Here is a 14,727-nt window from a genome sequence, read left to right as displayed (position 1 = left end):
ACACCTTTAATCCCAGCACTCGGGAGGCAGAGCCAGGCGGATCTATGTGAGTTCGAGGCCAGCCTGGGTTACCAAGTGAGTTCCAGGAAAGGCGCAAAGCTACACAGAGAAACCCTGTCTCGAAAAACCAAAAAAAAAAAAAAGAGGGGACTGGGAAATGACTACGTTAAGAACGTGCTTGTGGTACAAGCATTAGAACCTGACTTCAGATTCCCAGTGCCCACATTAAAATGCCAAATGGCATAATGTCTGTAAACCCAGTGTTTGCAGGGACAGAGGTAAGTAGGGTCCTGGGGCTCACTGGCCAGCAAGTCTACCAGATTTGGGGAGCCTTCAAGTTCAGTGAGAGAACCTCTCTCAATAAATGAGGTAGAATGTGACCAAGAAAGACACCCAATATTGACCATTGGCCTCCACACACATGTACATACAAACACACAAAAGCAAAAACAGAAAGAAAAGAAGAATTGGCTAAGAGTCAAAGAGATTGCCCTCCCAGATCTTATTCTGTTTCAGACAGACAGAACACCGACCCTTGCCTGACCAGACAAGGAGAGTCAAGACAGTTCTTCTGAGAAGGTGAAGCACAGGCTTCAGAGACAGTCAGAGACAGAGTCCAGTACTTAAAACAGGTATTCAGCTCATGCTCACACATTGCCTGTTCAAACACCCAGCCTTCTCTGTTCATTTGAGTTCTAGTGACTTATTCTCAGGCAACAAATTAGAAATGTTATCCTTGGGTATACCAGATGGCTCATGCAAAAGACCTGGCACCAGCATTCTACCCAGGTCACTTATAGTGAGGCCTAGGGCTATACAACCCCATATGCAAAGAGCTGTGGTTAATAAATCATAATTAAGCAAGAGAGGCACCAAAGGGTCTCCAGACATTAAAGCAGAAGTCTTCAGAACAAAACATATGAGGAAAAGAGCCTTAGAGAAAACACAGACTTTACATGGAGAACACTTCAAAATATTACAGTTTAGCTTTGGGTGGGTTGGGGGATGACACAACATCCATGGGACAGAAACATTCTGTTACTAAAAAGTAACAGAGGAGAATAAAGAGTTCTTAGAAATTAAGAATGTGACACAAAAATTGGAAGATGAAACGAAGGAAATTTCCCGAGAACTAGAGTAAAACTATCGAAGGAATGAGACCTAGGAAGAAAGCATGAGACTGTTAGAGGAACGGCCAGGTACCTAATGATTGCACCCAGAGCAGGAGTGGTAAGCATCAGAGATACAAATCCAGAAACTTCTCCAGAACTGGAGGATGAGTTTCCAGATAAAAGGGGCCCTTTGAAGATTGACCTAGTCCCACATATAATAAATACATGGTGAAATTTCAGTACACTAGAAGTAAAAGAGAGAAATCCTGAAAATTTTCAAAGAGGAATAAAAGGAAATTCACTTGACATGGAAAGACTAGGATTTAGCTGTAGCAAGACTGAAGGCTAGGAGACAAGAGAGCAATACCTTCAAACAATGATGCCAAGTTGTCCAACCTAGCTACGCGTTTCCACTGTCAGCACTCCTACGTGTTGACAGTCATTTTTACATATGTGCGAGCTCAACTCAACTTCTTTTGTGACCTTCTTCGGGCATACACTGGACAGCAGGCTCTACTGAACTGAGAGAGTAAACCAGAAAAGATAAAGTGAATGGCAGAAGGCAGAGGTGCCCCTCAAGAGATAATCACATAAATCGTTTTTTATTAATATTTTTATTTACTTTACATACTAACCATAGTTTCCTCTCCCTCCTCGTCTCCTGTTCCCTCCCCCCATCTCCTTTCTACACCCCCACAATCCATTCCTCAGAAAGGGGCAGGCCTCCCATGGGAGTCAGCAAAGCCTGGCATATCAAGTTGAGGCAGGACCAAGCTCCTCCCCCTGCATCAAGGCTGAGTGAGGCATCCCACCATAGGGAGTAGGTTCAAAAAAGCCAGCTCATGCACTAGGGATAGATCCTGAACCCACTGATAGGGGCCCCCACAAATAGACCAAGCTACACAACTGTCACCCATATGCAGAGGGCCTAGGTCAGTCCCATGCAGGCTCCCTAGCTGTTGTTCTAGAGTCTGTGAGCTTCCACTAGCTCAGGTCACCTGTCTCTGTGAGTTTCTATGTCATGATCTTGATCACCCCACCCCTTGCTTATATAATCCCTCCTCCCTTTCTTCAACTGGACTCCTAGAACTCAGCCCAGTGCTTGGCTGTGGATCTCTGCATATGCTTCCATCAGTTACTAGATGAAAATTCTCTGATGACAATTAGAGTAGTCACCGGACTGATTACAGGAGAAGGCCAGTTCAGGCACCCTCTCCATTATTGCTAGTAGTCTTAGCTAAGGTCATCCTTGTGAATTCCTGGGGGATTCTCTGGCACCAGGTTTCTCCCTAAACCCCAAATGGCCTCCTCTATCAAGATATCTCTTTAAGTGCTCTCCCTCTCCATCCTTCCTCCAACTCAACCCCAGTTTACCCCCTCTGTGTCCCACCTCCCCAACCTGCTCTCAGTTTTTCCAGGAGATCTCATCTATTTCCTGTTCCCAGGGAGATCCATGTGTCCCTCTTAGAGTCCTCCTTGTTACCTAGTTTCTCTCGGACTGTGGATTGTAGCCTGGTTATCCTTTGCTTTACATCTACTATCCACTTATGAGTGAGTACATACCATGTCTTAATGGGAATGTGCAGAAATCTGAATGTTCCATCAGGGGCATCCACCCTTTTGACAGTGTAACATGATGTCATCTACAAATGTATTAGGTTATATTCATAATTATCCAGGGACACATGTGGCCTCTGTGGGGACTGAAGGTTGGACATGCCCGTTTGGGGGAACCTCCCCAAGATTAAATTGCTAATATATCCAAACACCTTAGACATTTTAAGAGATTTCCAAAATTATCTCTGGGGATAAATTAGTAACAGCGTTGAGGAACCTGAGTTGTGTGGATCAAAAGTTAAGTCCCAAAGGACGACAATAACTGATTAACAGAGAGGATTTGATAGGAAGAATTTCTGGGAGGACATTGAGAGTTTAAAAAGCCAAAGGCAAACAGTAAGTACCACAGAGATAAAAGGTGTAGGCAGCGGCTACCAGTTCTGCCCAGGGGAGCACAGACAGACAGTGGACCAGTTCAGACTTGCAAGCTCAGAGTGAGAGTATCTATCTGTGCTGCCTAGATTTCTGTCAACTTGACACAAGCTAGAGTCATCAGAGAGGAGGGAGCCTCAGTTGAGAAAATGCCTCCATAAGATTGGGCTGTAAGCAAGCCTGTAGGACATTTTCTTAATTAGTGATTGATGTGGGAGGGCCCAGTCTATCATGGGTGCTTACCACCATGGGCTAGTGGTCCTGGTTTCTATAAAAAAGCAGGCTGAGCAAGCCATAAGAAACAAGCCAGTAAGCAACACTACTTCATGCTTCTGCATCAGTTCCTGTCTTCAGATTCCTGCCCTATTTGAGTTCTGGTCCTGACTTCCTTTGATGATGAACTGTGATGTAGAAGTGTAAGCCAGATAAACCCTTTGCTCCCCAAGTTGCTTTGTGGTTTCATGACAGCTATAATAGTAACTCTGACTCCGATAGTATCTCTGGATGGAGCCTAAACGTCTGAGACACTAGACAGTCAGGATTATTGCTCTGAACTCCGAGAATATGACCCATGGATCTGGAACCCATGAAATAGGATATAATGGAGCTGATTCTGCAGCTGGCAGGAACACTACTCACTGGCATTTCCTACCACTGTTGAGACACTCTGCTAGTGTGAGGAAGGAGGAGGGAGACAGAGATGAGCATCCCATGAAAAGGAAGTCCAGGCAGGAGCAGACTCGCCCAGCCCCCCTTCCTCTTTCAAGCTCCCTGTCTTTGTGTTTCTATGTGTCCATCTTGACTGTGCTCCCTCCCCTTCCCCAGAGTCCCTTAACCACAGTGCCTAATAGGACAATGGCTACCAAAATAAAAATGTCCAAAGACCCAAGTCCAAAGGTAGCCCACGGAAAAGGAGGTGGGGCAGGTTTGAAATCATTAGCAACCCTCAAACATACACCAGGGTTACCAGGGTTATCTTAATTCTGGGGAAGCAAAAAAAGGGAGGGTCCCCCAAAAATTAAATGGTCAGAGTCCATGTCTAAACTCAGCAGATAACAGCTTTCGTAATGTCACTGTTTTTGCAAACGCTGAAATCTTATTCAACTAAAATTCTCAAGAATTGCTGACTAAATGGGGAAAGAAGTGTGTTGTTCAAGGGGTGTGGGGGGGGGGTGATGAAGACACTGAACACATCTCTTGCACAACCGGAAGTCAACAGGGAGTGCTTAAAAGAAAGGCGTGAGGTGAGCTGGCCATTGTGAGATGCAGAGGTGAATATGAGAAACACAACTCACTGGAAAGTGTGGAGTGACACTCTAGGGAAGCAGGGGTACAAGGGGGCACTGGGACGGTTGCTTCTCAAAGCAAGCCTTGCTGGGTGCACTCTGCCTTTCCTCCTCTCTCTGGTTGCTGCCCCATGATGGTGAGCACTGGTAGGAAAGGGTCACTCACCACCCATGCCGAGACCTGGCTCTCAAGCCAAAGGAACCTAGAATTTCATTGAGAAAATCCTATCTAACCAAAAACAGTTTGCAAGGCTGGTCAGAAGCCATGCAGGCAGAGCAGACCTGGACTCATCCTTGTAGGGAGGAGTGCAGTTTTAGCTCATCATGAGATGGACATGACCCTTGTCACGCTAACCCAGCTTGCATCAGGAGCTGACAGCCCACCTGTCTGGCCTCATATATACCAGAGCAGAGCAGAGCCAGGCTCGCTCTCTGTCCAAGGAGACTGCATCTGTCAGCACCTGAGGAGAGCAGCGATGATAAATGAGATGTTGAGTCTGGGCTGGGAGCAAACGCTGAGCCGGAGCTACTGACTCAGAGCCAAAGGCCCTTCAAGAGGTGCATTAAACACCAGTTCATCAGAGCCCAGGGGAACACATGCCCTAATTCTTTGGGTAATAGCGAACTTACTCTAGTTTACATGGGCTTTGGGCTGATAAGACATTTGTAGCCATTCAAATGTGTACAAGTCCTCTTCTCCGAATGCAGGATCAACCCTCCTGTGAGCACACCTTTTACACTTGCTCCTGCCAGCACTGGCTCTGAAAAATCCCCACAGCTCCAAAGTATCCCTGCTACTTCTCAGAGCCTGCCTAACCCCAAGGTCTTCTTCTCACAGTATAACACTCGACTCTCACCAGCTCTGGACTGTCTTGACATACTGCTGGAAGGAATATACTCTCTGTGTCATTAGGAGGGAAAGGTAAAACAGATCCCAGTGATGCTGCAGAGCCTGGCTGCCTAAACATCTTGGCGCTCTGGATAGTGGATGAAAATGGAAGGCTGATATGATGACCTAAGGAAGAAAATCCAAGTGACATTTGCTTTTAGTCACATAAATACCCTGCATTTAGCTGGGTGGTGGTGGTGCATGCCTTTAATCCCAGCACTCGGGAGGCAGAGCCAGGTGGATCTCTGTGAGTTCGAGGCCAGCCTGGGCTACCAAGTGAGTTCCAGGAAAGGCGCAAAGCTACACAGAGAAACCCTGTCTCGAAAAACAAGACAAAAAAAACAACCAAAAAACAAACAAAAAACCTGCATTAGACCATCCATTGTGGCACTCTCAGAAACTTGGAAAGAGTTAATAGCTCTCCAAAGGGAGCCAATCACACTTCACATTTAACCCTTAGCACAGAGCAGCCCCCAAAGTCTATTCCAGGCTAGGGCTGGGTCACTCAGTGCATGCTGAGGCTGATGTGAGTGCTCTCTTCTCTTTCAGATTATGACATCTGTGCCCAAGCTCCCTGTGAACAGCAATGCACGGATAACTTCGGCCGGGTGCTGTGCACTTGTTACCCAGGATACCGATATGACCGAGAGAGGCACCAAAAGCGGGAGAGGCCGTACTGCCTGGGTGCGTCGGAAATGCCTTCCCAGCTCCTGGGGACGTGCTGGGCTCAGATACCTCTGCTCTTTGCTGCATTTGCTGCTGCAGCAGTAGCAGCAGCAGCAGCAGGAGGAAGAGGACCAGGTCAGAGGAGCTGCTGTACACTCTGACTCCTCCCCTTGAAGTCTTTGTACTTGTGGGATGGAGTGGTGTTTGGTTTTAGCCTGTGGACCAATAGCTTTCATCATGTTTATCAAAACAAATCATGTACAAAGATGTCTTCAGGAGGTGGAATTAGTCAGAGCCTAACTGAGAGGAGAGATAAGAGCTAGAGAAAAGGGAGAGTGTCCTACATAAACGAGAATGGTGTAAGGCAGGTCAGAAGCCAGGTGGGGCGGCATACACCTTTAATTCTAACACTTAAAGGGAGGCAGAGGCAGGAAGATCTCACTGAGTTGAAGCCAGCCTAGTCTACATATTGAGTTCCAGGACAGCCAGGTTTACAGAGAGAGAGACCCTGTCTCAAGAAAAGAAAAAATCAGAAATGTAAAAACACGGAACAAAATGAGGATTGGCAGCCCTGGGGTTCAAGCAGGACAACGGAAGTATTGGTGTGTCGAGCAGGTAGGAAGCAATTTGAAGAAAGCTGAGGCCACCTGCCTGGACTACAGCTGAGTAAACAGTCCAGCCACCCTCAGTGGCCACCAGCCTGTTTCTTGTGTCCCCATTGACTGGGGTTTTCTACCATTCCCTTCTAAGAAGGCTTCGGACTCGTCTCAAGAGATTGTCTATTTCAAAGTGTGATCATTCTGTGGCTAACCTGGGGTCTTGGCCTCCTTTCCAGGGCTAATGAGACAAACCGAGCAGTAGACCCAGGAATGTGCCTTTTCACAAATGACACTAAGTGATTGACAGGTTTAGTGAAGTTCAGGAATCAGAAGATGGACTGAGATGGTCAATAGACTCAAGTGGGAATTAGCAAACAGCCTTTGATAAACAGCCCTTCCCCTCTGTCCACTAGGGCTCTGCAGAGAAGCTTTTGGGAAAGGGTCTAGCCATGGGCCTTCTACAGCCTCCCAACAGTATCTGGAAGTAGTATTGCACACTAACGAAGGATGGGGCCAACACAATTAAGTAAATAGAGCAGGAGCCCATGACACCACCTACATAGATCAGGGGATGTCCCCAGTGGCTCAGTGCCACCCAGGGAGGCTAATATTTCAGTGTCCAATAGCTACTTCAACCTCCTGTTTTCTTTTGGTGACCACGGGAGCTTGGGTTCAACAAAGAGTGCCCCCAAAGCACAACACCTTCATATTTAACGTTAGGACAGGGACCCCTCTAAGTAGGCTTCAGTTGGGACCCCCAGCCTCTAGATGACAGTGTGTAGTGCCAGGGGAACACCCACATTGCCATGCTCTTCCTGGGACCCTCAGCTCCTGTCAGAGCGAGGTCCTTGGCAGCTTGCCCAGGGAGCATTGGGAAGCTGTCAGTCTCCTGAATTTCGGGACTGGGCTCTGCCTGCCACATGTGTAGAGTCTGAGGTGGTGTCCTTGTTCCCATCCACTACGCCAGGTGTCTTCATCCAGTGAACAGGAAATGGAATACAGCCTTCTCCCTTTTCCTGTGGTGAGAAACATTTTGTTTCCACCCCATGCCACGGGGAACTGAGTCAGTGATGTACACAGTCCACGCTGACTCTCTTGGGGTCCCTTCTTTGATGATCTCATGGCTCATTTCCACGGCTCACCAGGGGGCAGCTTGGGTCAGTGTGGAGCAGGGGTTGTCTGGGGAAACCTCTCTCCAGGAGGCCCATCCTACTATTTACTTTTGTTAGAAGTGGCTTTTTCCAGTTGCTGCCATGTCTCTTAACTGGGAAGAGACCATTCCTAAGTGACCTTCGGGTCGCTGCATGCTGTTTGGAACCTCCCATTATAAAGGGGGATTAAGTCTCAGCACACCAAGCTACCTACTGAAGTCAGCTGTGTTGCTGGCATTTTGTTTTCTCTTCCGTGGAGCCCTAGGGAGTGTTTAGGGCTGGCCTCATTGTCATGCTCTACGGGTGAGTGAGCCTCTGAGGCACCAAGCCACAGGACAGACACCACCACTCAAGGTCTCTGATGACAGGCACATGACCCAAAGTTAAGGCTTCCTGTATGGCCCATGTTCCTGGAACTTCACTTGACTCCACACTTCTCTGGTTCAGATCTAGAAGTTTTGCTTGCTCATGTCAACAGAGGGGCCAGGTGTGTGGCTGTGTTGAAATTGTTCTATGCATTTGATTCAAACCAGATATTGACGAATGTGCCAGCAGCAACACTACTCTCTGTGCACACATCTGTATCAACACCGTGGGCAGCTACCACTGTGGGTGCCGGGAAGGCTACGTCCTTGAGGACGATGGGAAGACCTGCACCAGGGGAGACAAGTACCCCAACGACACTGGTGAGCAGGACAAGCATGACACCCCTTACGGTGTGCACGTTTCTATTAGATATTACATAGAGCGTCAGTTTGAGAATTACATACACATAGCAATGAAACTGTCTTATATATTTATAGGATTTTATATTCTGTAACTGTAGCTTATATGTATAATGCATATTGTACATTTATATGGAAAATGATATTCCATGTAATATCTTATGGTATGTACACATGATATATAATAATACATATTATAATATATAAAATGCAATTAGGTATAATCTACAGTCCACATTATGTAATTATATATAGTACATGTTATTTTTATATTGTATATGCATTATTTATCCCGTTTTCTATATTTATGTGTAGTATATATTATACATAACGTGTAAATTATAGGTACTTGGGAGCCCAACCAACTTAATCTGGTGACCCTGTGCAGGATGGGACACTTACAAGTGGGACCTAGGTGAGAACCCAAGATCAAACTCCTTCTGAGGAGAGCTGGCGGGAGCATGTCTGTGGCAAGTGTTGCAGGCTGACATGCGCTGGAGAGAGGTGGCATGCCTGTGGAGAAATCAGTAGCGCTTGGCTCTGTGTTTCCAGGCATCTAGAGTGAACAGGAAAGAGGCCAGATGGACTATGTTCTCTCAAAGAAAACAGGCTGAAATATGTATTTGAATAATTTCCACATATGGCCCCAGTCTATTTCAACACAACCCAAAATGCAGTCCATATCGTGTGCCCATCTGTGAACTAGTTGTTTGGTTTATGATCAGATAAAAATAGAAAATGAGAGTGTGAACGAATTTTTACACCAATTTGACAGAGGAAATGTATTTACATTTCCAAATTGTATGCTTGTATCCCATGTATAATCTTTTGAGCAACTCACTTTGTATCAGTCCACAGTCAGTTACAAAATGTCTCCCATCTGGAGCTTCAGCATGGAGCTGGGAGGCTGCTGGACATTAACATGGCAGCCTGATTCAGCCAAGATGGCTGGCCACTGGAGCATGGGATCAGCCTGCCTGCTGGGTTACTTCTTTGAGTTTGAAGGAAAAGAGAAAGAAGGGCGTAAAAGAGAAAGAAAGGGAAAGAAAGGAACTCCCAGATTGGTGGGCAAATGCTTATAACATCCACTTGCAAAGTAACTCTGATATCTCTGCCAAGTGCCAAGCTAGTCATTAAAATTTAGAATTTTAGCCTGTGGGGACCATGTCAGTCACCTGCCAGCTGGAATGAACTTGGTGGTGAAATAGTTTTCACGACCAGTGTTGGCCCAACAAGTTCCCTGGAGAGAAAGCCCTTAGCCATTTAGCGAGCCAGAAGTTGAGCTTTGTACCATCATGAACATGCACGTTGCACGTGCTGGAGCACTCACATGAACTCACAGTCAAGAGAGGTTAGAGGGCCTGAGCCATCCCTGGGAAGGGAGGAGGCCCCAGGGCAAATCACATGTACCAAGATGTGCAGGGAGTTGAGAAAACCAGAAACATCTGGGCACGCACGAGATGGAGCCTGAGCTTCAAAAAGGGCTGGGAGGCAGCAGACAGCTGGAGACCAGCTGCCTCACAAGGAACGACTACAAAGGCAGATTCTGAAGGGCAGCGAGGTTGAGTCATGGAGAAGCCACTGTGTGCAAAAAGAAAATGCAAAATAACTACTTGGAGCCAGCTCAGGACAGGGCATTTAGGGATCCTGTACGTGAACTAGAGGGCATGAGCGTGGGGACACCTTTGAGACTCTGAAACATGTGGAGCCTACCCATCCGGAGGGCAGCACAGATCAAGGGACAGCAATCTTTGGGGAATACAGTTTAATCGGGATAATAATTTACAGACCATTTTTCACTCAAAAGTAAAATTACTGCAGTTCGCCCCATGGGCAAAGTGTATAAGAGAAGGGCAGGGAGGTACGGCATCTCTCTTTTTCGAAATGAAGGTGCTCACTGACAGTGGGTACCACCTTTTAGCTACCAATCCTTTCAGATGTGGGATTGTGAGGGAAATAATCACCAGGAAGCTGCCTTCTAAGTTTTCATTGAAGAATTGGATTTCCAGCTGTCTGTACACAGTTGGCTGTGGGTTGCCTGAGTTGATATAGAGACAAGTCTTTTTTTTTTAAAAAAAAAAAAAAAAAAAAAAACCATGGGCAGGATGGAGCCTGGAGAAGCCCAAAACAGAGCCAAACCATCAGAACAGCAAATGCGTGCTGCTGAGTGTCAGGACAGAAACCCATGCTGGGGCCTCTGGGGGAGGGGGGAGGTATTCAAATACCCATAACCCAGAGCTGACCCCTCCCACAAGAAATGCCTCCGTGTTGGGGCAGAATGATCTCCAAGGACAGAGACACTAACAAAAAGAAGAGAGACCAAATGGCAGTTCTAGAGGCCTGTGTAAGATTTGATGTGCTGAGTTCATTTGTCCCCGGGTCTCAAGAAATCTCCACCCCCGAGAAGTAATTCCCGGATTCTCTACACACATTTCTCTCTAGACCTCAGAGCAGGATCCGATCCCCTGTGGTCTATCAGCTGTAATAGGATCTGAGTCAATGAGAAGCACTCACCTGTGCCCCACCTTCAGCAAGGAGGGCTTAGCAAAGGGGAGAGAAGGGGAGGCTGAGAGGTCTCATTGTATCTTTTGTTTTGCTTTTCTCTCTCTCTTTCTTTCTTTCTTTCTTTCTTTCTTTCTTTCTTTCTTTCTTTCTTTCTTTCTTTCTTTCTTTTTTTAGTTCCTTGAGAATCTCATACAGTTTCATATACTCTGCACCTTGGCCAGTTATGATTCTTTGTAGCTAGAGTTTTCCTGCCTGGCCCACAGTCAGGACAAATCTCTCTCACCTGCCAGTCCCACAGCCGCTCAGACCCAACCAAGTAAACACAGAGACTTATATTGCTTACAAACTGTATGGCCGTGGCAGGCTTCTTGCTAACTATTCTTACAGCTTAAATTAATCCATTTCCATAAATCTATACCTTGCCACATGGCTCGTGGCTTACCGGCATCTTCACATGCTGTTTCTCATCGTGGCGGCTGGCAGTGTCTCTGACTCAGCCTTCCACTTCCCAGCTTTATTCTTCTCCTTGTCCTGCCTATACTTCCTGCCTAGCCACTGGCCAATCAGTGATTTATTTATTGACCAATCAGCAACACATTTGCCATACAGAACATCCCACAGCAATTCTTGTTCACCATCTACTGCAAACAGAAGGATCTCTAACAAGACCTGAGAGATGCCCCAATCAATGGGCCTAACGCAAAGTCATTAGGACTTGGTTCATTGCTATGTTCCTGTAGCAGAATAACAAAGTAGGTGCTCTTCTAGAGTCTGTGCTATAGGTTCTTGGCCTGATAATGGTGGTATAGTTTTCATCTTGTGGAGTGGGCCTTAAGTCCAATCAGAAAGTGGTTGTGTCACTCTGGCTCACACTTAGTTAGCTTTCACACATAGCCCAGGACCACCTGTCTAGGGATAGTATTGTCCACAGTGGGCTAGGCCCTCCTGCATCAATTAGGAATCAGTACTATCCCCCACAAACATGCCAACAAGCCAATCTGATCTGGGCAATTCTTCAGTCGAGGCTTTTGTCTCAGGTGAGTCTAGGCAGTATCAAATTGACCAAGCTAACTAGGACCCTTGAATGTCACATCATTACTCACACAACCTGATAAACATCTAACAGGGCCGGAGGGATGGGCTCAGTGGGTAAAGCGTGTGCTACACAAGCGTGAGGACCCAAGTTCGCATCCTCAGCCCCCACGTAAAAGCAAGCTGCAGCAGCACATACCTCTAACCTCAGAGCTAGCGGGGGTGGAGACAAGCAGATCCCGGGGGCTTGTCAACCAAGCAGCCTAAGCAAAATAGCAAGGTCGAGCTTGAGGTTCATGAGAGACCCTCTCTCCAAAATAAGGTGGAGGGGCTGGAGAGGTAGCTCAGCAGTTAAGAGCTGGGTTTGAAGGCCCCTGCATCCACATCAGGCCTCTTAGAGCTACCTGTAACTCCAGTTCTAGGTGATCCAGTGCCCTCTTCTGGCCTCCTCAGGCGTCTGCATGTACATGGCACACATACGTATATGCTCTCATGCACACATAAATAAATGTCTGAATGTTTTAACAAGTTGGGGAGCACTAGAGGAAGATACCAGATGCACACTCACCTCAATACCCCCACACACACATGCAAAATAATAATTTGTAAAAGGGATGTAAATATTTTAGGTTATGTTTACTATATGTGTATGGGTGTTTTGCCTGCATGCATGTCTGTGTACCACATGTGTGCAGTGCCCAAGGAGGCCAGGAAAGGGTATTGGATCCCCTGGGAATGGAGTTAGATATGGTTATGAGCTGCCATGTGGGTGCTGGGAATTGAACCTGGTTCCTCTGAATAGTGACCAGTGTTCTTAACAAATGAGCCATCTCTCCAGCCCCCAAATAATAGTTTTTTTAAGATCTCATAGATGATGAGGTCCTAAAAAGCACAGATTGGAAACTATCTTATGTCACAAATCTGGGCTCTGGGCTAAACTTGATGGGACATCTGGTCGATTCTCAGACGAAGGTGTTAACTAGCATATAGAGTAGCTAGAGTGCAGAGGACGGTGATTCACTCACTATATGGGCCCTGGTGTAGAACAGGTGGAAACAGGCAGGCCTCTTTATTGTACCACATTCAGAGATATCTGATTCCTCTAACAGTGGCACAAATGGGAAAGGTCCTTGTCATTTACTAGAACAAACCATCTGGTGATATCACCACCAAGCCTTACAGAGACACAAAGCTTAAAAAACTGAATGGAGTTGGAAGTTTTCTCCCATTTCCTTCTGCCTCTTCCTCCACCAGCCTCCACATGGCAATTTCACCTGGTCTGAAAGAAGGAAAATGTCATCATCAGCTCTTTCCCATGCCCCGGAAGTATGAGCCTTACAATGTTTACTCTGAATTTTTTTTTTTTTTTTTTTTTTTTTTTTTTTTTTTTTTTTTTGGTTTTTCGAGACAGGGTTTCTCTGTGCAGCTTTGCGCCTTTCCTGGGACTCACTTGGTAGTCCAGGCTGGCCTCGAACTCACAAAGATCCGCCTGGCTCTGCCTCCCAAGTGCTGGGATTAAAGGCGTGCGCCACCACCGCCCGGCTCATACTCTGAATTTTTAATTTACCATCTCCACTGAACTCAACACATAGGTGTAGAGGGGTTTGGTTTGGTTTTTATATTTTACAAAGAAGCATCTTTATACTGATGATCAGGGGTCTCTAGGGTAGAAATTGGGAAGAATCATTAACATAGATAGTTTTGAGAAAGGACAGGGTCTTTGTGCACCCAGAAGGTCCCTGTCCTAACTCAACTGCTTGACCATGGAGCCATCACTGCCTCAAGGTATCCTCTCCCCTGCCTCTGCTGACTCTGGGGTCAGAGAGAAGAAAAAAGGAAGGAAGAGGAACCCTGCAATCATTTCTCTGGCAGCAATGACGCCACAGGAAGTTCTTTGCCTGGGAAATTAGAGCAGGTGACCAAAGATAGGTTAGTGCTTGCTGACTGTGTGACTTGAGACTGGTCCCTGGAGCTGTTTCCTCAGTCTCTGGGGACACTATTGGTCTCCAGCTCCAGGGCCCCTTTTACCCTTGGAAAACGTTTCAAAATTTGCTGAAATACAATACCTGCTTTTTATTTCCTTCTCTATCTGTGCAAGTACGCAGTTTGAAAACATGGCCAGCTTTAACACCTCCCGTGTAGGGAACATTCCTTACTGTATCTCAAGGGTGAGTAATTTCATATCTGAACAAGCAGCTCAATAGTAAGCCGTGCTCACGGCAAAGAGAGCCTTCTGGACATGAGGCAGCTAAGCATTTCCAGCTGCTTTGGACAAATTAGTCAGCCCAGTATTTCACCGCTTTTCAAAAAAAAAAATAATGAAGATAATGATTATTGAGTATAAACACATGATCTTAAATCACCTCTCCCTGTCTGGTATATGTTTTGAGTTTGGGGGAAGTTCTTTGGGGAGAGATATTTCTTAAGCTTTTCATTGTCCAACATCTACAATGTTAGAGTCGGACAAATTTAAAATAGAAGTCCAGGGCGGGTGAGCTGCTTGTCATATAAGCCTGATGGCCTGAGTTTGATCCCAGAACCTATGTAAAGGTGGAAGGAGAGAATTAATGTCACAAAGTTGTCTGCGTATCTCCATGAAGACAAAAGTATGTCTCCACATGCGTACCTTGCCCCCCACACACACACACGCACACATGCACACACAACATAGTGCAATAAATTTTAAAACTAAGATGATGATGATGATGATGATGATGATGATGATGATGATATGGAAGCATAGAAGGGGTATGGCCTCAGGACAGCCTCTGAC

At 46.3% G+C, this 14,727-nt stretch overlaps 1 protein-coding gene across 3 annotated transcripts in view; it reads left to right on the top strand.

Annotated features, from left to right (window-relative positions):
* Window positions 1-14,727, top strand: part of Ccbe1 (collagen and calcium binding EGF domains 1) — a 250,353-nt gene that overhangs the window by 212,353 nt on the left and 23,273 nt on the right. For all 3 annotated transcript variants that reach the window (XM_052742360.1, XM_052742362.1, XM_052742361.1), the window contains 2 exons: window positions 5,826-5,960; window positions 8,226-8,378. In XM_052742360.1, the coding sequence (XP_052598320.1) occupies window positions 5,826-5,960; window positions 8,226-8,378 (288 nt within the window). The remainder of the gene's footprint in view (window positions 1-5,825; window positions 5,961-8,225; window positions 8,379-14,727) is intronic.

The sequence above is a fragment of the Peromyscus californicus genome, unplaced genomic scaffold, assembly GCF_007827085.1.
Source record: "Peromyscus californicus insignis strain IS unplaced genomic scaffold, ASM782708v3 Scaffold_17__1_contigs__length_78620276, whole genome shotgun sequence".
NCBI lineage: Eukaryota > Metazoa > Chordata > Mammalia > Rodentia > Cricetidae > Peromyscus > Peromyscus californicus.
This window is presented reverse-complemented; position numbering and strand designations above follow the sequence as displayed.